The following is a 22,086-nucleotide window of genomic DNA, read 5'->3' on the forward strand; positions in this document are numbered from 1 at the left end:
GCTCTAGGTGGCCTGGTCTTCGGCCCTAGCTCCGAATCCCGCTCAGTATCTTGGTGTTACCACCGACTCTTGGGGCTTGATCCCCATTTTTTGGAAATCCGGTAGATTCGGCTCTCGAATCCTCCACTACACAGCCCAAACATAGTTGATGGGCTGCACTGCATTTCAAAGGCGGTTCGGGCTTTACTGGGGGGGGGGGGGGGGGCTTGGTTTCCTCACTGTTCCCACAAAGTCCTCCACAGACTGTCGCATCCCCTTGATCCCGCGTTCTATTAGCAGCAGATCATCGTCATCGGTGTCGAATCACAACCCAAATCGGCCTCTTCCCTTTCCCTTTCAGCAACAGCTAGCTGCAAGCACAGCTGTGTCACCACCCATTTCTTCTTTCTTTGCGACTGCACATGCTCCCGTGTACAAACCCTAACAGAACGTGCGTTTCCTGCTTCTCTCCCCGGGCCTCGATACGCTTCATTTGTCATCTACCAGCTTTCATCACGTCGCTCAGACTTGGTTGAAGGCTTTTCTGTATCCTAAAAGATGGATTTCTTGTTCAAATCACACTGCGATCTGCCGACTCGAGCCTGCTAGGAAATCAAATCAAATTTGGCGCTCAACAAAACTGTTACCGGCAAGAATCTCTTTTGAATTTCTAGTCGCTCTGAAACCATATACTACTCTTGAAGGCTCTTGTGGTCTCCAACGTATATACCGTCATCTAGCTGTGATTGACTGGCTTGGAAGGGACCTAGTCTGGTCTCGGATTCCAAGGGAACGTACTGTGTTCGTGGTGGACACATCATACCTGTTCTCCTTGTTTACTTTGTTCTTGAGTCTTTTTCTGGATCATCTCAGCACACCTTCTTTCACCGAGAAACTTGGACCGTTTTCTCGTAAATGATATCGTCACCGTGACATTGGTAAGCAACCCCCTACCAGTCGCATCTAACCAGCCCACAAAGTATTTCAGGTGTGGGATTTGACGGGCTTTGCTGAAGTATAAGCTGACAATGTCAGAGTAGGCCTGCGTTGAACTCCTTTGTTAAATTTCAGAGCCTTTGACTGAACTCGGGTCCCAGGCAGCTTCGAAAATCGGCAATACTTCTCAAATCCTCCGCCATTTGGTACCTCGTCGGCCCGTTAAATCCAGATTGACCCCTTACCTACAGATGATGCACCCGCAGGAAACACCAGCAGCCTTACTCATTCGGGATCTCCAGGGCTGTGTTCCGATCTCCAGGGTCATAAGGGAAGGCGACGATGTGGTTCTACTAACTCCCGTAGTGGCTCCCCCCGTTCCACTGACACATGCTGCAGACGGCAGCAACACCAAAGATCCCTTCGAGGATTTTGGGCGAGCTCTGCTTGAACATTCACCGCGGCCAAAAGTTCACCATGTGCCATACACGAGCCGAAGTGGAATCAGCGAAACCCACCTCGACATCATAAAAAACAATGATGCCAAATTGGTCATTTTTGTCATTTCTGGACTGCCACTGCCAGGACAGGCATCACAAGTCAAAATGGCCGAATACCTTCAGAGCGGTGCTGGCGATCGGCCGCTCATTATTGTGGCATGCTTCAACATGCGCGAGCTGGATGGACTTGGGACTAGTTTCCCTACAGTTGTACAGACAAGTGGGTATTCGCCCAGTGCTTTGCACCATGTGACGACTCTCCTCTTCAAGGGCGAGTATAACATCAGTTCGGCCAGGATGCAAAATTTAGTTCTTGCGCCAAAGACGTGGGAGGTCGCTGTCACAAACAATCTACTCGATCTACAACCACACGAAGAAGCAATACATGACCTTTGGCGTCAGACTTGGGGTAGAGACATGTCACTTTCACGCTACGAGCTACAATCTCTACTGATTCGAGATGGCTATGCAAAACACTACACCGTTAGTGAACCAGAAACAGGTGTCCTTGTCGGCTTTTGTGCGACTTATACAACATATGCCAACCAAGGGGGAGAGCGGCTTGTAGGGTCTCTGGCTATGATCATTGTCAAGCCTGAACATCGAGGTCGGGGAATTGGACGGAGTCTTCACGATATCGCCATCGAGCAGCTTTCCCGAACTAGAGGAGTCTTTCGGCTTCAGCTCGGCAGCACTTTTCCTCGCCTTTTATACGGACTTCCTGTGGACAGCGCTTCAGAGGGATGGTTCCGGCGACGTGGTTGGGATTTCGACCAGAGCTCACCAGGCAAAGGACAAGAAGTCAGTGACTGGCACTTGGACTTCAACAACTACCCGAGCCGGCAATACCCATCAGCATCGGGACTATTATTTGGGCCATGTGAACTCTCCGAGGTTCCTGCCGTCCTCAGTCTGGTAGCTTTGGAATCTGCTCGCAACAACAAGATGGGATGGTATGACCAGTATACACAGCTGAATCATCCTTTTCTTGTCGGGGATATCATAAAGGGAGTAGTGGGTCACCAAGTTATTGCCACAGCCATTACCTACTTGCCCAGGTCCGAGAATCCAGTCTCTAGTGATATCCCATGGGCTGGTATGATTTCAAGCGCGACTGGAGGTGTTACATGCATCTGCATTTCTGGTAAGCTGTCTGGTACTTTTTCCCGTTGTGTCTCTGCGCCGATCTCTTTTTTGTCAATATCTTTTTTCTCTTATTTTTTCACTGACACAAACGGCACTTCAAAACCAAGATACCAACTTAGTGGTGTCGAGAGATGAGGCAATGCTGGGACTCCTAGATGCATGTGTCAAGCGATTAAAAGAACAAGGCATGCAGGGCATGCTCTTGGATGCTGTCATGGGAGGTGACGAGGGGTTCTACGCCATGGGTAAGCATCTTACTTTTGTCATCGGAGAGGAGCCACAATGCGAGCACCCTTGGGTGCGCTGCATTTCTCCATCTTCCGCTTCTGGGCATGTTATTTGCTGACGTACGACCGGTGAGCCAGGCTTCCAAAAGCGCCGCAGCTATCGGGAAGCATGGCGCTCTGTCCCAGTTGAGCGATAGCACATGGCGTTACATCCAGGTGCGACGTCTTGGTCCTTTGTCTCCCGTTTCCGCCTCATTGTAACGGCGACTCGCCATTTAATTGTGAGCTTTCATGGTCAGAAAGTCTTTGCAGCTGCGAAGCATCCTCGCACATGCTCATGCCACATAAATATGCACATACGTAAATACAAATCTTTTTCTTGCAGCCAGCGAATCTACCGGTGCGGAACCAAATTATCATTGTGATGGCTACCAGGGCTGATATATGAAATTCCGGAGCTTATGGGATGAGACCCAGAATATACTGGTAGTTCTCTCGAGCGCGATGAAATAAAAACAAAACAACAAGAAGAGCGCAGTCTAAAGGGGCCATGACGGGTGGCATTACAATGTGATAAGACATGCCGCCTCGCAGGGCCTTAAACCATGTTTCACTACAACTCATGGCGTGAGTAATCTAAGGAAACAACGTGATCTTTTTATTATTATTATTTTACTCTTACAGAAGGGAATCACGGGCAAATTACAGCTCCGAGCAGACGCCGTTCCAAGCTCGTGTGTCCCTGCACAAGACCCTACCCTGGAAGGAATAATATCTCCCGGCGGACAAGGATCTCATAAGCGCCGAAATATGTACGTTTGCGGCACAGTTCATCGACCGATATGGGGCTGTGGGGTTACAAAAGAATGTTAACACAGGCACCATTCGTTCGCACCAGCTCAAGTGGTAGCGTATTGTTCCGATATGACTGGATATTGTTCCAGGGGACGTTAGACGGCCCGAAGAATACGAACGAATTGTACTGAAAGACGTAGTGTTGGGCCTAGGGGATGCAGGCTGTAGGCAACCGTATCCGTAACTGCCAAGCTTTAAGAGGGTTAACCCCCATCCAGGGTGCTTTGATGGAGCATGGCTTGGACTTGGGGGTTCTTCTTTTTTTCCTTCTTCTTCTTACCATTCCAAACAATATCAGCCCGCTTATGTCTAGACTCCAACGCTCATAAGTTTGTGGGTGTATCCTGTCAGTCAGATGCCCAGATAATTCCCGCCAGCGCTCACCAAGCACCAAACACCCAACGCCCCGTCATCCCACGATCACGAGGATGCAGTGGTGTAATCGTAGTACAAAATGATCCGTTACTGTGCGTCACACGCCCTCCCCTCTTTGTTCCCATGTTTCTAGACTCCTTGGACCTCTTTATTTCAACAAGTGCAATGCAGATAGGTTGCACAAAGTAATGCTACAGCATGTCTTACCCAACGCAGTTTAGATGAGTTTCTGTTTTCGTCGTGCTGCATACACGCGCAAAAGTCCAACTGTGGTTGTTTGTCTTGTGTGTACACCCAAACGCCCCCCTTTTGGTGTTTTTGTACCTTGTGATGGCAAAACCTTCCGCAACACACAAGAAGCACATGTTCAAGCTTGTATTACCTCGAACTGTATACAATTTCGGAAGGGGAAAGAGAAAAGAGAAGAAGAAAAAAAAAAAAAAAAGCTCTGTCATCAAGCCCGCGACTTGTGTAGACCGGACGCGTCAAGAGCTGGTGGGTGGAGAGGCATGGATAACGATGATGAAATTTGTCTTTATTTATCTGAGAGAATATGCAACATATGTAATCAAAGCTTTGCCTTGGCGCCAACAATGTTCTCGACCTCGGCAAACTGATAGTAGAAGTCGAGACTTTTTGGGTTCGCTAGAGTCCCGCTGGGCTTGATCTTTTGGCCCGAAACGATTTGCTTGACCGGCAGCTCGACCTTTTTGAGGTTGACGGTGGTCTGGTGGTTTTTTGTTTCGTTTACACAAAATATTAAGCTGTGGGTTAGCGCCTTGAGACTTCACTGATGGGTTTGAGGATTTCTCTTCAAAGCAACACAAACGTACCGGAATCTCGGGCGTCTCAAAGATGTACTTTGGAACGTGCCTCTTGGACAAGTCCTCCCCGATGGCCTGTCTGATCTCCCGCTCCAGTTTCCCGTCGAACTTGTGGCCGGGCCTCATGAGGAGGAAGAGCATGACGCTCTCGTCAGAGTCTTGAGGCCTCCGCTGGCCCACGCAGAGCGAGTCCACCACGTTGTCGGCGAAGCGACGCTCGATGACGCCGTAGATCTCGGCCGAGCCGAAGCGGACGCCCGAGGGGTTCAGGACGCCGTCGGCGCGGCCGAGGAAGTGGATGCCGCCCGTCATGGGGTGGATGGCCACAAAGTCACCGTGGCTCCAGACGTGGTCGAAGCGGGCAAAGTAGGAGCCGTGGTACTTGGAGCCCGGCGGGGCGCTGGTGGCCGCGGTCTGCTTGTCGCCCCAGAAGAAGGCGGGTATGTTGGGGAAGGTGTTGACGGCGACCAGCTCACCCGGCGTGCCGAGCGGCACCTCCTTGCCCGGCCCGTTGGGCTCCAGGGCGTCGAACACGCGCACGTCGAGGCCGAGGCTGGGACCCTGGGTTCCGCCGAGGTAGACTGGTTCAAGGGGATTCATGATGCCGAAGCAACCAGCCTAGGAGGTTGTGGAAATGAGTTGATGATCAAATAGTGGGTTGGCTTATATCTTTGCGGGCGGGACCTGTGCTTACAATATCTGTCCCCCCGGATACGTTGGCCAGGTGCGTGTGGGCAGGAAAGCCTTTCTCGTAGAACCACTCGAACAGCTCTATAGTTTTTATCAAATAGTCGGTTTTATTAGTCATTGGGCGCCAAGAGGAGAGGATGGGAGGACAGAGACAGCACGGAAAACCGAAGAGATACTTACGATCCGACAACACCATACCAGTCGACAAAACAGTCTTCAAACTCGACAAGTCGGCCACCTCCCTCGGCGAGATCCCCCTCTTGGCCAGTTCGAGCATCCACCTTGGACTTGTCCCCAGCTTGGTGGCCTTGTACTTGCCAAGGACCTTGAGCAAGACAGTCGGGTCGGGCGTGAGCGGGCTGCCGTCGTACAGGATGGCCCTCGCGCCGAAGATCAAGACGCCGATGTTGGTCACGTACATTATCCAACCCGTCGTGGTGAACTGAAGCGTCACCGAGTCCGGGCCGATCCCCTCGTGCAGCCCGCCCTCTTTGTACAGGCTCAGCATGAGACCACCCACCGTGTGCACAATGGCCTTGGGAGCACCCGTGGTGCCGGACGAATAGCAGACCAGAAAGGGCTCGTGGAAGGGAATCCTCGTAAAGGGCGGCGGCTGGGTCCCCTCGGTCCGGGAGTGCAGGCTGGCCCACGTCTCCGTGTCGGGTACTTTACTGACATCCTTGGCGTGGCCCTGAAACCTGGGGATGGCGACGGCGCCCGTGAACTCACTGCAGTCTCTCTTCAGTCCCGAGACGACCTGCGCCATCTTCTCGCGTAGGTCGACCACCTTGCCGTTGTAGAGCGTGGCGTCGTCCATGAACAGGACCTTGGGGTTGATCTGCACGGTCCGCTGCAGGATTCCGTCGACGCCCATGTCGGTGCTGCTGCTGCTGAAGATGGCGCCCAGCCAAGCCGTCGCGAGCCAGACGAGCAGCGTATCGATGCTATTGGCGCCCACGATAACGACCCTGTCGCCGCGCTTGACGCCACGTCCTGCGAGCGCCGTTGCCAGCTCGGCCGTGCGTCGGCGCAGCTCGCCCCAGGTGATGTCGCGGATCTCGGAGGCGCCCTCGCGGACCTCTGTGACGGCGATCTTGTCACTTTTTTGAGGCAGGAAAGGGAGTATGTCAGCTTTTTCTTCTTTTTATTTTCATAGTAGCTCCCTTACTGCAAGAGAAAAAAAACACATACTCTTCCTTTGAAGTCAGAGATCTCGCGCCCGGCGCAGAGCCGCGATCCCTCGAGTAGAGCGTGTTCTCGGCCCAGTTGAGCCTCACGCCCTCGAACCAGCGAGGGACCGAGTCGATGGGAGCATCAAAGTCCACAACCCGGTCGTAGGTACCCTCGTGGATGTAGCCAGCGGCATCCCAGAGCGAGGACCAAAACTCACCTCGTCTCGTGATGGAGAAGCGGTGGAGGTCGCGGAATGTCTGGGAATCAAGTTGTGAGATGCTAGTCCATCCAAAAAGAGGGAAAGAAGGCGTGTATGTAAAGGAGAAAAGAAAAAGAAAAGAAAAGAAAAAGAAAAGAAAAGAAAAAAAAAATCTACCTTGAGGCCGGCGTTGTGCTTGTCGTTAATCTGTTGCATAAACTGCCACATGGACGTGCTCTTGGGATCGGGATGCTCCCAAAGCTTCTTGGGCATTGTACTTGGATCCATTTTGATGGAATGATATCAATGGTGCCAGCAATGATTGAGCCGGAGAAACTGAGTTCAATCGACCAATGAATTAATTAGTCAATTGTTGAAATGGCGATATGGTGGTTCACGTTTAAACGTGTATTGCTTCCAAGCTTTGTCTGCTCAGATATGTACAGTAAGTAAGTACCTCCTTGTTGTCACTATCTCCGGTACCGCTTCTTTGCCGGTGGTGTGTGCCGAGCTGCAGTAAGGTTGCTACGCTGGGAGGGGACAGTAGCCCGATATGGTAATACCCTAGGGCCCTATTGCCAAATGCCTATCGGCGTATACCTACTTGGTACTGTATTTAGGGTCACCAAACCGGCAGTTTGATCAAATGAGCCAATTCGCAGCAGTTTAATCCCGGATGCAATACCTAACCTAGAGTAGAGAATACTTGATTGGCCTTCCCATTAATTCTAATCTAGTCTCGACCACCTAAAAAAGCTACAACCACTTCCCAACAAACCCCGTTCCATCGGTGGGGTCCCCCATGCGGACGGAGGTGAGGGGAAATTCTGGGGTACTCCAACTACCCGAGCAAGTCGAGCTACTCTGACCATTAAATCCAAAGCTACTACTGTAGGCACCCGATATACTAGTTCTAGTCTTAGGTAGTCTAGCTCTACTTCTAGAACCAGTCGTCTTTTGTCATCTTGATTCAAGTAATTTTTTGTAGACCTATTTCAAATTCCCTTTGTTCAGAGTCGGTTATATTCTCATACCCTATTTTCGGTGTACTGTAGACAACCCAAATTTTGTAACGCCTGGAAAATGACTGACATTGCCTCCAAATGAAAGGGGGTTAAGGTATGGCAGGGTATTCAGGTAACAAACATACGCCCCGGCTGAAAAGAAATAATTACTCTCGACAATGCTGAGGAAGTTAAATGTGGAGATGTTATAAAACAAGTTTCAAGAAAAAGGAACAAAACAACACAAACCCCCAATACAAAGAAACGCTTATTATGCACCTAAAAAAAAAAAAAAAACATGGCCGGTATCAAACGAGATAATAACAACGCCTCTCCCCTCCATCAATACCCCCCGGTAATCTTTTCCCTATTTTCTGTATACAACAAACGTCTCCAAAATCCCTCTTCACAGATACGGCATCCAGAGAGCATCGCATCTTGCCAGGTTGAAGGGGCTAACGGCCTTGCTGATGAGGTCGATAACCGTCTGGTTTGCCGGCAGATTCCCGACCGGTGCCTGGGCCAGACTAACGGCTCTCTTAACAACTATGTCCGAGTTGGCTTGCACCAAATCACGCATCTGTATCTCGGTAAGCAGCCCAGTACGATGGTTGCTAGTAAACCAGAACATGATCTCGTCGCGCACGTAGAGCGTCAGTGCATGTTCAAGCTCATACTCGGGCTCCGTCAGGCACCTGGCCATCGCCATGATGCTGCAACTAAATATTCCTTCCATGGCTATCGGCCCCATCAATGTCGCCAGGTTCGGCGTCAACCGGAAGGGCACGGGCTCCGCATTATGGAAGTAAGGCCGAGCCGGCGCCATTAGTGACATGAGTTCTGAACCCCAGATGTTGCCTGATCCGCGTGCAATGTTGATCTTGTGCGGGTATCGCTTGTCGATAAACAGTATGTATGTCATGAATGTGTGCAATGCCAGCTGGTACGAGAATCGCCTCCTAAATAGCCAGAAGTCGGCAAAGTCCGAATATGCAGACTGCACGTACTTGAGCGCCACATCTTGTGGAACCCACTTCTCGCGGATCGCCGTAAACACTTCTAGTCGGGGGTCGCCCTGTTGATCCGAGTGTTTTTGCTGTTTGCCCATTTCGTTAGTCAACTGCATCTTGTCCAAGTATGCTAATTCCAAAGTCACACTTACGTTGAGGCTCTTAATGTCAACCAGGCCCTTCAGCTTGTCCATGGTGAAGAGAACAGGATCGTCCTTGGACATGCCGTTGCGACGGCAATGATCCTCGTACATTCCCTGAAGTGTCATGTACGACGTATCCTCTTGAACGATCCTGATGTGAGGAGCGAGCGGGACCATGAGCGGCAGCGTGAATTGTAAGTCACGCTTGCGGCTTTCCTTCTTGCGCTCCAGCCTAACGTTCATCTGCCGGAACAGTTGCAGTATCCGTTCCTCCCTGCGGCAGTGTCTAGCTGCGGGATGCTGAACTGCAAAACAGTGGACGCTGCCATCGTGACCTCGCATCTTGAGGCGGCGGTGAGAGCCACCAATCGTCCGGACTAGGTCCACGTTTGGCAGGAATCGCTCAATGCGCACAAAGTCCTGATTTCTGTCCTTGTGCTGAAGGTATTGGCCCGGAACCTCAACATCGTCAAACTTCTGGTACCGGAACTCGCTCAGATGCGGCGAAAATGACTCCAAGGTGGACTGGCACACACGCCGATCCAACTTTTCTTCGAACTTATCGCGCCATTTTCGGAGCTTCTGAATGTACTCGTGCATGGTTGGTTTGACATGAACAAAGTCTGCCTCGAACGTTGGCCTGGTGTGAGGCGGCAATATCGTCTCAGCGAACCTGGTAATGTTAGTTTCGGTAGGCGTGGGAAGCTTGACGTCCTTGGCGTACGAGGTTGGCATTCTGCTGACGTATGCTAAGCCATCGTTCAGGAGCGCGACGATCAGGCGATACGCATCCTCATCAGGAGGGCACTTGAAGTTCTTTTGAATCTGGTCCACCATCGTCTCCATGCTGAGGGCAAGTAGCGGGAATGCCGTCTTGAGGACGCTCATAATCTCCTCGGTAAGATCCCACGGCTGCCTTTTCTGCGGCTCGCCGTTCTGCTGCTCACCGGCCGCCTGCCCGGTGCCGTTCGCTTGGCCTGAAGCAGCTGAAGCAGCAGGGGTAGCCGGCTGCTGTGGTGCCGAGGAGCCATCCGCAGCAGAGGACTCAGTCTTGACTTGATCCCCATTTGCAGTTGCTGGCCTGGAGGTGGACTCCATCTTGGCTGCCGGCGTCGGCGCATCCTTTGGCTGTGGCGCGGGCGAGGCGCTTGCTACCCCTTGCTTGTTGGCCGCCGCTGCCGCCTGTGATGCCTGCATTCTAAGCCTCTGCTTCTCCTTCATCTCCTGGTTCTTCTTAATAGCCATCATGTCCTCCCTGTTCGTCCTGAGTTGGAAGTAGAGAGCCTGGGGATAACTCTTCGCAATCTTCAAAAGGATTGCGTGGACACGCAGCGCCTCTTTGTGGCCCAGAGATGTGAGCAGCTGTGGGATGAATGTGATCCAGTACCAGGTTGGCGTTTCACCCTTAAAGTCGTCAAACCCTGCAGCAATCGATCCCTTTGAGTCGTCCAAGCTGAGAAGCCATAATACTCTAGCCAGGAGCTTCCGCGATTTCCGGTTGCGGTAGCTGCCTGCTGCCTGAAGATAGGACGTAAGAGCCTGTCTGGCAGCCGTCACATTGCTTGGATCCTCCTTGAACCTCCTCTCGTTGTAGTATCCCCATTCCGCCCATGCCTTGGCAGCAGTGATGTCAAAGTAGAGCGCAGTGCCGAAAGCTTGGTCGGCCTCACTGTTCTGTTTGAGCTTCTCGAGGAACATTCCCTTGAGCGTGTAGAATTCAGCTTTCTGCGGGGCACTGAAATAGTTGAGGTTCGTGTTATTGATAACCTCCAATCCTTGGTTCAGCTCCTCAGGGTTCTGATAGTGACACATGGCCTGTTCCTTGAGTTTGAGGAACGCCTCGGCAATCTCAATGTTAGGGAGAGTATAGATACGGGTGAGCTGGTTGATGCACACGTCGAGGAGGTTATGTTTGCGGGTCACTTGAGCGAAACGATTAATGATCCAAGCGGTCTCATGATAGCCTCTGTATGCAAATGTAGACCCTCCGGCCTGCTGGGTTCCGGGTGGTAACAGTTGAAGGTAGGTAGTGTTGATCAAGCCGAAAATGTGCTGGCGCCATGTGACGAGGTCGTGCCAGGCAGTTATGTCGTCCCACATGTTGGGGAGCCGATCGCGCCAGGATCCCAGCAGCAGTTTAAGCTCTCCTGATTTGGCATCCAGATTTGCCAGGGTGGTATTGGCAAGGCTGTTACATATGACGCTAGCATCATGTAGCTCGACGAGCTGCTGGAAGTTCTGAAGCAGGGGGATGTGTGCGTTTGTAAAACGCCGGGGCAGCTGGTGCCACTTTCGGATCGAGAGCTGGATAGCTTCGTCGCACACACGCGTGAAATCCTGGATACCTTCTTGCTTGCTGTGCAGCTTGAGCAGTGACATGAAAGCCTGGAAGAAGGCCCGACGGGGGGTCGGAGCATCCATAACGCCCTTGATGACATTGTCAAGCTCCTCCCGACGCTCCGCCGTCGTCCACATTTCGGGATCGCGCCAAGCACACTCCAACAAGAGGTCTTGGTAGTTCTCATGTTTGGCAAACTCCTTGAGGATATCCCACTGTTGAAGCTTCTGAGCACAGAGGATCCAGTGGTCCTCCCAGAGCATGTACTCGGCCTGAGAGAATGGTATCACGCCCGTGCGAGCCTTGATCTGAGCGGCTTCATATCCCTTTTGGGCCTTATCCCACATTCCATTCTGCTCGTATGAAAGAGCAGAGTTTGTCTCAAGGAACTGGCATCGCCTACGCCAGATACCGTAAAACAGATCGTCTTCCTGGAGCAGAGCATATAGCTCCGTGAGTGCGTCCAAATTGCTCTCCTTAACCTTTGCAGACTCGACTTCCGGGTGGATGACTGCATTTTCGAGCTGGACCATTGCTGTGTACCACGCATCATATGTTTTCGCTTCATACTTGACGACATGAGGGGGGAGTTTACATGCAGGCCAAGTCTTAGCCGCGCCCTCCAAAAGTGTCTGCACAACATTCGGCCTTCTATCGATTTGTCGCGCGTGGTAGTCTTTTGTGAGCAGCTGCACAAGACCGTGTTCGAGATCCCGGCGGTCGTCTTTCTTGGTAGCAGCCCAGAACATTGGGAAGAGGTTAACCCAGAGCTCATGAGCCAGCTTAGACTCGATATGCTGCAATTGAGACAGTGGCTCAATGATATCCCGTACTCTGACATCGCCGAGCTCAGCAACGAACCGGCGATGCGTAGCCATCAAGGACTCATACTTGTCGTCCGACATCATGCTCGACTCTCTAGGGTCCTTGACGTAGTTTTGGAATCTGCAAGATGCAGGCATGACCCGGAAGTCTTCCGAGTGAAGTTGGGTCGGACTATTTGTCTCGATGGCGCCCAGCAAGAGGTGAAGAGCCTGACTGAGCCAATAGGAATCGGCAAGGGTGTCCCAGTTCTGTGACCGAATAACATAGAGCAGACGCGTGGTTGCCGCCCTGGGGAGACTCTTGTCAAAGATGGCCAAGAAACGATTTCTCATCTCAACGTCCTGAGCTCTCGTGCCAATTAAGAAGGCATGCTCGAGCCGCACGGTGAGTTCGGTGCGGGCAATCTTGGGGTCCTCGTATATCCTAATAACGAGTTCAAGGAAGCGATGCAGCATTGTTTGATCTTGCCTGTGTTCGAATGAAAGCATCTTGTGGAGGACTGCACACTTCTCCTTAAGTGTTGGCCAGGTCCCCTCGGAGCGGAATACCCAGTTCTCAACCATCTTGAGGATCATATCGCACAATGGAATGTTGAGAGACTTGTCCACGAGAGAAGCTACCACACTAAGGAACGGCCGCCGGTTGTCACCCAACACCTCCATGCGCTTTGCCATGGTCTCGACTGCCTTGAGGATGAGACCGCTCTGAATTTCGAGGTCGTACGGATTGATCTCCGTAGCATTGGGGTCCTGCGGCCTCTGCCCCATTCCGATAGCGGCCTTGGTGGTGTAATGAGAGACATGATCGCGGGCAAGCTTTTGTTGCAGCGACTTCATTAGTGCAGGTATGTGTTGATCGACAGCCGGAGGGTCCCTGTTGCCTAGAGACCAAAGAATGTTGATACCAGCGACGTAGCTGTTGGCAGCCATCGTCTCGGTAGCGATATTTGAAAGGAATGCAACAAATTCCGATGTCTGGGTCTCGGTCTCGCCCTCACCGTCCGCATCCTCCATTTGGACGTCATCCGATGCCACGGGAATAGCATCGAGAATCCGTTTAACGGTAGCAGGGATCTCACGTCCATCGTCGTATTTAGGATCTGCAAAATGCAGACAGTCATGCAGCTCTGGATTCTCGGACCTCAAGCACTTGTCAAGCACCTTTTGCACCTTTTCCATGTTCTTCAAAATCCACTCATCCGACTTAAAATTGAGGATGATGCGCACAACTTGGAGAGTGTTGATGATGTTGGTTAGGAATTTGTCGTCGTACTTCTCCTTGTCCGATGGGTCGGCCGACAAGATGGACGTGGTCTTGTCGCTCGCCAGGATGATCTCTGTCACATTGGGAAACAGGTCACACTCAAGATCACCCCAGTACTGAGGTTGCAAAAGGTTGTAGAGTAGGGTCATGGCCCGCTTGCACATGTCTGTGGGCGGGGGCGGCATGGCCGGCCCAGGTGTATTGGCCGTATCCCGTGGTTTTGCTGACGGCAGTTGATACCGCTCATTGAGCTGAGCGATGAACTCAACCAAGTACCTAACCATTTTCTGTCGGGCCGGTGCGGGGATGACATATTCGGTCTTTCCCGGAGGTTGAGTAGGCTGTGAATCAATATCCATTGTCCGCTTCTGCGCAGGTGACTCTATGCTGCCACCATTGACCACCTTGGCACCCTTGCCCTCGACCCGGCGATGCTCCCACTCCCATATCAGCCACATCATGTTGAGCGTCAACTTCTTGTTCTCGTTAGATGGGTTGGGAGGAACTGCGACCTTGCGGAGAGATTGGATGAGCAGCAGTATAAACTTGTCCCGGGACTCATAGAACAAGTCAGGGTGGCGGACCAAGAACTGGAAGATGCTGCTCATCTGCTGGACATTCTGACCCTCCTCAGCCAATATACGCCGGGGCGCAACACCCCACACCGCGTTGCGCTCATCCGAGCTGGGACAGCGCTTAGGCAGCACCGGGGCGAGCAACTCCAAGGCTTGAGTAACCAAGCTTCTGCCTTCGTTCTGGTTGACTTTGAGGAGTGCAAAATATATTTGCGAGACAATCTTGGCCGGCGTTTCGTACTGTGCAATGAAGTAGGCAATGACTACGTAGGCTGCGTGCTTATTGATGACATCGTCCAGGCGGATGTATGCCCAGCCAAACCTGATTATGTCCTTGCGTGCCTCCTGAAGATTGGCATGGTGGTACTTAACGAGGAAAGCAGAGAGCTGCAGCACTTCCATGCGTGTGTGGTCAATGCCGGGTTGTTGTAAATCTTCTTGAGGGTCTCCGAGGTTGACCTTCCAGATCTTGTTGTTTATAGAGTCGATCACAGTGCGATCGACGAGCCGTTGGCCACCGGCCTGCTCAAGCTGATCCCAATGACGCATGACATCCATGGCGAATATGGGGTTCACAATATTGCGCAGGAGAAAGAGTTTGGTCCTCTGTGTCGCCGTTCTCCCAGCATAGATGTCAAGACATCGTAGTACAATTGCTCGCCAGAAGTCGATGGATTCGTTGCATATTATGTTCTTGTAGATGTAAGACATCAAGGTCTGCGTCAAGCGGAACTCTTCATTCGTCACAGCCTCGATGAGGCTGAAAAATGCCTCAAGGTCCCTCGGTGCCCGTTGCAGAGACTTCGTCAAGATACTAACGAGCTGCTCACCAGCTTGGGTTGCAGCAAGACGGAGTTCTGCAGGAAGATCGTGGCTTCGCAGGTGCTTCTCCAAATCCTTGCCGTTCTGCTTGAGCCATGCCAGGTGCTCCTTTTTGTCCATCCACGATTGCGAATCTGGCCACTGAGCTAGTGCGTCGATGACGTTTATGGTCTCGATAATAGCGGCATATCTGGTTTCACGTCCATCGTTGATGACAGAGCTGCAAGCTTTGAACAACTCCTCCACTTGGCTACAAGCGTGGTCCCTGAGCGGTTGGCTCTCCTTGTCGCGCAGGACTTGGGCCAAAAAGCGGCCATATTTGATGTTGTCAATCCTTCCAAGAAGGAGAGTCCAAACCTGGGTTGGATACCTGTTGAGATACCTATATAGCGGCTCACGAAACGGACTGCAATGCGTCCTGCGTAGTTTTTCTTCCAAATCAAGGACTGTGTCGGTCACTCGCTCCAAAAACACTGCAGCTGGGGGAAGAACGTGGAAAATGTTGAAAACTGATGCGATGACCTTCATCGTCGGGTGCTGCTCGAAGAAGGTGAACGATATCTGTTGCAATGAACCTGGGTCAACAAGGTTTTTGATGTGGTCAAGCAGTCGGTGACCGATCTCGACTTTGAAATACGAAGTGAGGAGACGCAGCAACCGGGCAAGATTGTCGAGAGCATGTGTGGTCAAATGCTTTGGATTCTGAAGGCTGGCGAGAACCGGCCTGAGGCCCGACTGAAGGAGGTCTTTGGGCAACTTGTTAGTGGGGTAGAGAACACCTTTTAGTGCTTCGTTCGCGGCCTCGATCGTGGGTTTTGGTTCCTGGTAGAGACATTTGAAGAACATCTGTACAATCTTTGTCCGTGTCCCATTTGCAGGCCCCTTCATGAATTCTTCGAAACCCATGGCCGTCCGCAGAATCTTGATACACGCTACACGTAGGTTAACAATGTTCTGGTGTGTCCGAAACTCTTGTGGCTTTCCTGCAAGCGACTCGTCCGTAGCATCAGCCAGAGCTAGTGACTCCATGAGAAGGCGATTGAGGTGCTCATCAAACTGGACAAAGTCGCTCTTGAGTGTCATGTAGTATGTTACCGCGTCGATGTAGCCAATTTGGACTGGGAATGGCAGTGCTCTCAGCGGTTTGCCATAGATGGGGCCGAGCAGGCGGTCTTTGAAAGGTGTGATCAACTCCCAGACCTCGGCGTTCGCGGCCTTGGCGATCATCTCAAGCGAGCGTTTGGCAGTCTCCCTCACGTGGCGGTTCGAGTGGGAAAGCTCGTTGTTGAGCGCTAGACATACTTGAGCAGTGCGTGACAGCTTAGGAGGCTGTGGCTGGCCTGCCACCTGCGGTGTCACAAGCACTTCGTCTTTTGATTTGATGTTCTTGGTGACTCTTTTGAGCAGCTCATCTAGAGTCTCTTGGGCAGACCGCCGCGTCCTCTCAGGAAGATCCTGCGGCATGTCCTTTATCACATACAGAAGTGCTCTGATGAAGTCCATCTGCTTCATGGAAACCCACTCGTCGCCGAGATTGACATCAGCAAGTAATGTGTGGATTCCAAGCGTAGCACCAGTCTTTGTGAACCATTCTTCTTCGTAGCATCCGTGAGCAAAGGCGGAGCTAAGATGGTTGAAGAAATTCAGCCGCCAAACATGAGTCTCAGAGCCGAAGATCGTTGCGGCAGTTGTAAAAACTTCGCCAATAGCGCGCTGGGCCGCGGCCCGGATGTCGGGGTTTTCAGAAGCCAGGGAGTCAAGGATAGCTCCAGATAGAACACGAGTATCTAGGAAGAGCTTGCCTTCTCCAGAATTGACATCAAACGTCGTGTTCGTTGCCCGCTTCATTTCATGCAGTCCGCGGCCCACCTCAAGTATGGTGAAGTGGCGGCAAATGTTCATCAAGAAAGCTTCCACGTCATCTGCATACTCTGGAAGCGACTCGGCAAAAAACAATGCCTTGAGTAGACGCTTCAAAACCTGGTCCTGTTCCTCTTTCTTGGCGATAGACTGGCTACGATCTGAGGACTCAAAGGCAGAGAAGTCGGCATCCAGCTTTCGTGCCATCAAATCCTGAGCCTGTAGTCGAACAAGTCTTGGGAGATCGTCGGGGAGGCGATCAAAGCCAATCCTGAGTTTCACTTGAGACTTGATGTAATGAAGCGCATGCTTCACGTAGTATGGGTCTGGCTGCTTGTTTGAGGCTTGAGGGGCTTTGGAAGGTCTAGGGCCCTCCATGAGCTTTTGTATAGCAAGCTCGACACCAATATCGACAGGTAAGGCTCTATCATGTTTTGACCCCATCAACCGCAACTCAACGCTCGACCTGTCGTCGACATACTGTTGGTAGGTGACTGGCAGTGCGTCGGTTCGGAACTTGCGGTTTCGACCACCCAACTTGCCCAGGATCCTCAAGGTGGTGTGGGCATGAAAGTGGCTGTAGGGATGTGGCTTGAGGTGCTCGAACAGGGCTGTCATCAGATCATCAATCACTGGAGCCATGATTGGGTCAAGGTAGTCTGCTGTCAAATTATCGACACACAGCTCCAGAGTTCTAAGCCCTTGTCCAACGAGCTCTGTACCAGCACGTAGTGCAACCACTAACGGCCTCATCAGATAGCTTAGGTGAGGTAGAAGGTTGGAAAGACGTGCAGGTACTGTCAAGCAGAGCTCAACGTAGAGGTCACGTTCCATCGGTTTCCTTGCTGCTGACAGAAGATTGTTGAGTACATCAAGAAGCATCTCCAGGAGTGGTAGGATCTGCTTATAAAGATGCTCGAATTTGCCTCCACCTATGCTTCGGAACAAAGACCTAAGCAAGAGGAAGTAATTCATGGGCTCCTCGGCCCGAGTGGAAAGTTCAATTGACTTGGTCACAATCTCGGTGACGTGGGGCAGGAGAACAGGCTCATTTTGCGTGGCGAAGAGTGTGACCGCCATGAACGCCAGTTTAAACAGTCTGAGTAAAATGCTCGACTTTTTGACGTCTGCAGACCCAATGTCCTCAATACGTTCCATCAGGAAGCGAAGTAGCATCCCGCAAAAGCTGGGCGACGTCGCTTCACTCGCCAGGAAGAACTGCGGGATGTGGAGGAGGCCGTGGTGTTCAAAGATCATTTCATAGAGACGGGGCATCTCCTGCTGGAATACCTCGTGGAAAGTAGCAGGATCTATGCAATGAAACACGGTGGCAAATGTCTCCAAGAGATCCTTTTCTTCTCTGCCACTTGAGACCATATACAAGCTGGCCATCTCAACTGAGGTCGATCCATTGGGATCGGGTACAGGCTTCTCGGCTTCGTAGTACCTGAAAACAAAAGCGCCCTCCCGGAACAGCTTGACGATAACTTGCACCTCCTCGGCTGAGAATCCGTAGGTAACATCTTGCCAATGCTGGGGAGCCTTGGTCGGGTCGATGGCTTGGGCAGGGTTGCATGATTTCAGTTGATAAAACGTATTCTTCAGTCCGTTCATGAGGTTTTTGAACAAAAACTTGTTGTCGACCACCGGGTCTGAGCCACGTTCTTGGGGAGGGTTTGAGGTCTTGATTGGCATTGCGTTGAAGATGTCAATCTCATCCCATTCAGGTTTACGATCCCTTACTGCCAGGTATGATTCAGGGACCTTTTCTTGCCCTTGTTGTTGGTGAAGCTTGGACAGCTTTACCGAATTGTCGTACTGTCTGTTCATCGCCGCAAACTTGTCACCGATGGCATTCAGAATCATGATGAGATAATGCCGAGCGTCAACCTTGTTTGGCATCTTTGCGATACACTCAGCCATGTTGAGCAGCAACTTCGCGCTCATGGTCTGGAAGCTGGTTCCTGGGAATGTGTCTTGCAGGTTACGTGTGTAAACCTCCACTGTTTTGCGAATCTGCGCCGAGGTGAGGTTATCCCTGACGTGGTGAATCAGATCAGCCAGCATGCTATAAGCCAGCGGGCGCATAGTCTCGTGTACCGTCAGGCCATCCCCAATGAGTGTCCGCTCCTCGAGCAATTCATCGATCTTGGGCAGGAAAATCTTCCGGAAATTAAAATTAATAATATGCCGGATCGCAACGAGAAGTTCCTTGCGCGCACTTGAGCGCTCTCTTGGACAGTCTTTAAGTAGGCGCACAACTATATCGGGCAGAGTGGGCAGGAAGTCGGTAAGCTGCTGTGAATATTGCCTGAGGAGGTATGCCAAAAAGCTCATGGTTTTGACCTGCGCCGTAATGAACTCGCCAAAAGCGGCCCGATTCTTGATGTTCGGACTGACACCCGTGAATATTGTTCCTTTGGCCGCAGCCTCGGCATGCGCTTGCTCCTGCGCCTTTGCCTGTAAGCATAGAACGCCTTTGATCAAGGGCACAAATGACTTGACGTTCTGCGGCACAGTCGATCGGTACACCTGGAAAATCGAGACCACAATGATGGGACATTCCGAGAGCACCTTGAACGACTGCATGCCCCGCAAAAGCGGCCGCGAGTTCTGTTGTTGGTCGAAGTCAGGGGCCGGCGCGACTGGCGACGCAGGTCCCGACTGCTGGAAGTTCGTCTGCGATCCTGAAGGTGTCGCCGGTGCTCCTGGTGCGCCGGCATTGGCTGATCCGCTGTCGAGTTGCTCCCGTACAACTTGTTCCATCTGCTCGAACAGCTCTTGTATCAAGCTGAGGAACGATTGTACTTTTGACCCTATCGTCTTGTGCTGGTGGCGCATGATGTCTGATATTATTTTGACGCATAATGTCGCGTTGTCTTCGTTGTCTGTGCGGACAAGGCTCGTGAGGAGTTCGACGACCTCTTCGGCGTAAGGTTCGAAGGGTTCGGCTGGGCTAGGATGTGTGGGAAGCCTGTGGATGATCTCAAGGGTACATATTCGTATCCTCTGCGTGTACACGTACGGTAAGCAAGCGAACAGTCAACCGTGGTGACAGGCCATCTCTGAGGTGCAGGTGCGCATACCTGTTCTATTGCAGCGCTCTGGAATACAGGTGCCCCCCTCAACACGTTGATAAAGGCGGGCATAACCCGCTTGAGGAAAGCTGGGTAAATGGTTCCTTGGACATAATGATCGAGGGTATCGCGGAGGTTTGTGACGGCCTCAAGCTTGAGCTTCGGGTCTGGGTAAATGTCAGGTCAGTCCTGGAAGAGAAACAATACATTTCAAAGAATGCGCATCAAGGTTGATTGCGCCAGTCTCAAGGAGCATGCCTACCTGTCTCTGGCGAGGCTAGTCGCTTTACGGCCTCGTCCAGCACGGCGGCCGACATGGCTACGTCGAGCTTTGCCTGTCACGCCGCCGATGTCGACAAGGCATGGGAGGTTCGACGATACCGCTTATGATGCGGCTTGGTACAGTGACGCGTCGAGAATCGGGGGTGGTGGGAAATGGCGGTTGTGGCCTTGCACCTCGATGTTCAATGTGTGGTGCCGAATTTCATCACAGCCTCGCGTCAAGTAGACAAGAGTACCACTACGGCCGCGCGCAAGTGGATACCTTGTGAACAGTGATTCGGACCTGGAATTTAGGTCTGTGTAGTTTCTCAGTGTTGAATTAAACTAATTCGTATGGGCATGGCTCTCTAGGTCATTCAAAGAGCACAAAAGGAAAAGGTGCGATTTGAATTGTATCTATCCAGTACCTAGACTGATATTGCCATTGGTAAAATCAACCCCACGCCTACGTCGGTCGACCTGTCAATGCAATGCGCAGCTCGAGGTAGCTTGGAAGGGAAAATTTCGAGAAACCGCGAACTGGGCGAGCCAGTCGCGAAATCCATTTGCGCTAGGCATGGATCATCAATTTTCCGGCTCGGAATAGCGGGGCCCCTGGTTATGTATTGCATGCAAATCCTGGTAAGCCAAAGGTTCCGTTCCTGGGGTAATGGCACGTGATAGCAAGACAGAACAGTTTACCTCAAGTTGATCAACTTTGATTTTTTACGTACATGGTACCTAAGGTACGTAGGTACCTAATTACCTACCTAGTTAGTTAGTGAATCAGGTAACCAAAGTCCAAATTTAAGCTTGCAATCACATCCACTACAAACCCCACAACAGCTTCCACGATTCTTATCATCAAACTGAGCAGCTGCTAATACAAACATCAAAGAACACGAATGCCTTGAAGACTGACATGGAAAGTGGCTGAAAATACCCATGGAATGATATGCGCGTCTTTGTAATGGCGACTTAGAGTATTGACCTAACTAACCCTGGGTGGATCCATACCAACATGCCGTTGTTGTCTAACCAACAGCAAAGATCCAGCGTCGTGATGCATGGCGCAAACGCTTTTGTTGCTTCTTTCTTTTTTTTTCTTTTTTTTTTACTAATGACGAGCTCTAAACTATCGGGGAAGTGTACGCAATTTAACTCCCTTACCATACAGCAAAACATATGGTGCAGAACCTGCCTCAACTGCCTACAACACTAGCCACATACATTACCTTCCTTGATAGAACAACTGGATTCTCAGAGTATAGCATCCCAGAAAGAGTACTATCATCAAGTCACACACATGACTGACTGTCAGCCGCATCGCATACTCTCGGCGATGGTCAAGCGGCTGATATCAGCATCGATCATCTTCAGTGATCGACTGCCAAGCTTTGGGGCACACGCATTGTCAAGAATGCATTCAGCTTGCCCGTTTTCGGCATCTTTTGCATCGTGGAACCGGCTTCCTATTGGGTTCACACCCTTAGCACGAGTGCTATATTTGATGTGACTGTCGCCTCTGCTCACTGCAGAAAAACGCGGGGGATTACAATCGAGCTTGCTGACAATCATGTACGATGATGGCAGCATTCTCGTGTTCCCAGTCTACGGTACGCCGCCCGCTGTCACATCTGCTTGCTGTGGTGATAATGTGATGGAGTACAGGATTGTTCTGGGCAAACCGACGATAGCCGACGGGTCAGCACCTTTGTACCGACGACGATTCGATAAGTCCTTGCCCAACTTTGTACAACTTCTACGTCAGTAAATTGGTAAAATTTGTACGTTGCCCAAAAGATGTCGTGCTTTATCGCTCATTGCGAGTGAAGCCCCGCAGATCTCCAACACAAAGCCACAAACGTGCAGATAATGACGGGAATCAACAGCAACGCGGGGTAACTTCGATTGATCAATCCAAAAGCACTTACCCCAAATTATTTGGTTTCTAGACTGTCAACGAAGCAGAACACATTTGTATTTTTTTTCGCCAATGTTTAT

General features: G+C 51.4%; 4 protein-coding genes across 4 annotated transcripts; 1 reads left to right on the forward strand and 3 right to left on the reverse strand.

The window, feature by feature from the left end:
• Positions 1-98: 98 nt before the first annotated feature.
• Positions 99-3,732, forward strand: PgNI_01568 (uncharacterized protein). Its single transcript, XM_031121639.1, has 4 exons — positions 99-917; positions 1,020-2,559; positions 2,681-2,859; positions 2,927-3,732. Exons 2-4 carry the CDS (start codon positions 1,167-1,169, stop codon positions 3,047-3,049), a joined length of 1,695 nt encoding a protein of 564 aa, XP_030987996.1. The 5' UTR covers positions 99-917; positions 1,020-1,166; the 3' UTR covers positions 3,050-3,732.
• A 719-nt stretch (positions 3,733-4,451) lies between these two features.
• On the reverse strand, positions 4,452-7,276 carry PgNI_01569 (uncharacterized protein). The gene is made up of 6 exons (XM_031121640.1): positions 7,082-7,276; positions 6,724-6,962; positions 5,713-6,632; positions 5,537-5,613; positions 4,852-5,460; positions 4,452-4,745 (listed from the first exon to the last, which is right to left on the reverse strand). Exons 1-6 carry the CDS (start codon positions 7,190-7,192, stop codon positions 4,587-4,589), a joined length of 2,115 nt encoding a protein of 704 aa, XP_030987995.1. The 5' UTR covers positions 7,193-7,276; the 3' UTR covers positions 4,452-4,586.
• Positions 7,277-7,889: 613 nt separating this feature from the next.
• Positions 7,890-20,541, reverse strand: PgNI_01570 (uncharacterized protein). Its single transcript, XM_031121641.1, has 4 exons — positions 20,084-20,541; positions 19,831-19,988; positions 9,071-19,753; positions 7,890-9,004 (listed from the first exon to the last, which is right to left on the reverse strand). Exons 1-4 carry the CDS (start codon positions 20,136-20,138, stop codon positions 8,315-8,317), a joined length of 11,586 nt encoding a protein of 3,861 aa, XP_030986619.1. The 5' UTR covers positions 20,139-20,541; the 3' UTR covers positions 7,890-8,314.
• Positions 20,542-21,399: 858 nt separating this feature from the next.
• On the reverse strand, positions 21,400-21,678 carry PgNI_01571 (uncharacterized protein; the record flags this gene model as incomplete). The annotated part of the gene is made up of 1 exon (XM_031121642.1): positions 21,400-21,678. One exon carries the CDS (start codon positions 21,676-21,678, stop codon positions 21,400-21,402), a length of 279 nt encoding a protein of 92 aa, XP_030986620.1.
• Positions 21,679-22,086: the final 408 nt, after the last annotated feature.

The sequence above is a fragment of the Pyricularia grisea genome, assembly GCF_004355905.1.
Source record: "Pyricularia grisea strain NI907 chromosome Unknown Pyricularia_grisea_NI907_Scaffold_1, whole genome shotgun sequence".
NCBI lineage: Eukaryota > Fungi > Ascomycota > Sordariomycetes > Magnaporthales > Pyriculariaceae > Pyricularia > Pyricularia grisea.

Bases quoted from the DNA above. Each gene is read 5' to 3' on its own strand.
- PgNI_01570 (XM_031121641.1), bottom strand. From the start codon at position 20,138: ATGTCGGCCGCCGTGCTGGACGAGGCCGTAAAGCGACTAGCCTCGCCA. The intron at 19,989-20,083 runs GTAGGCATGCTC...ACATTTACCCAG, and splicing joins ACTAGCCTCGCCAGAGACAG to ACCCGAAGCTCAAGCTTGAG. The intron at 9,005-9,070 runs GTAAGTGTGACT...ATGGGCAAACAG, and splicing joins TTGACATTAAGAGCCTCAAC to CAAAAACACTCGGATCAACA.
- PgNI_01569 (XM_031121640.1), bottom strand. From the start codon at position 7,192: ATGGATCCAAGTACAATGCCCAAGAAGCTTTGGGAGCATCCCGATCCC. The intron at 6,963-7,081 runs GTAGATTTTTTT...CTTGATTCCCAG, and splicing joins AGCACAACGCCGGCCTCAAG to ACATTCCGCGACCTCCACCG. The intron at 5,614-5,712 runs GTAAGTATCTCT...TAAAAACTATAG, and splicing joins TGGTATGGTGTTGTCGGATC to AGCTGTTCGAGTGGTTCTAC.
- PgNI_01568 (XM_031121639.1), top strand. From the start codon at position 1,167: ATGATGCACCCGCAGGAAACACCAGCAGCCTTACTCATTCGGGATCTC. The intron at 2,560-2,680 runs GTAAGCTGTCTG...ATACCAACTTAG, and splicing joins TACATGCATCTGCATTTCTG to TGGTGTCGAGAGATGAGGCA. The intron at 2,860-2,926 runs GTGCGCTGCATT...CCGGTGAGCCAG, and splicing joins CACAATGCGAGCACCCTTGG to GCTTCCAAAAGCGCCGCAGC.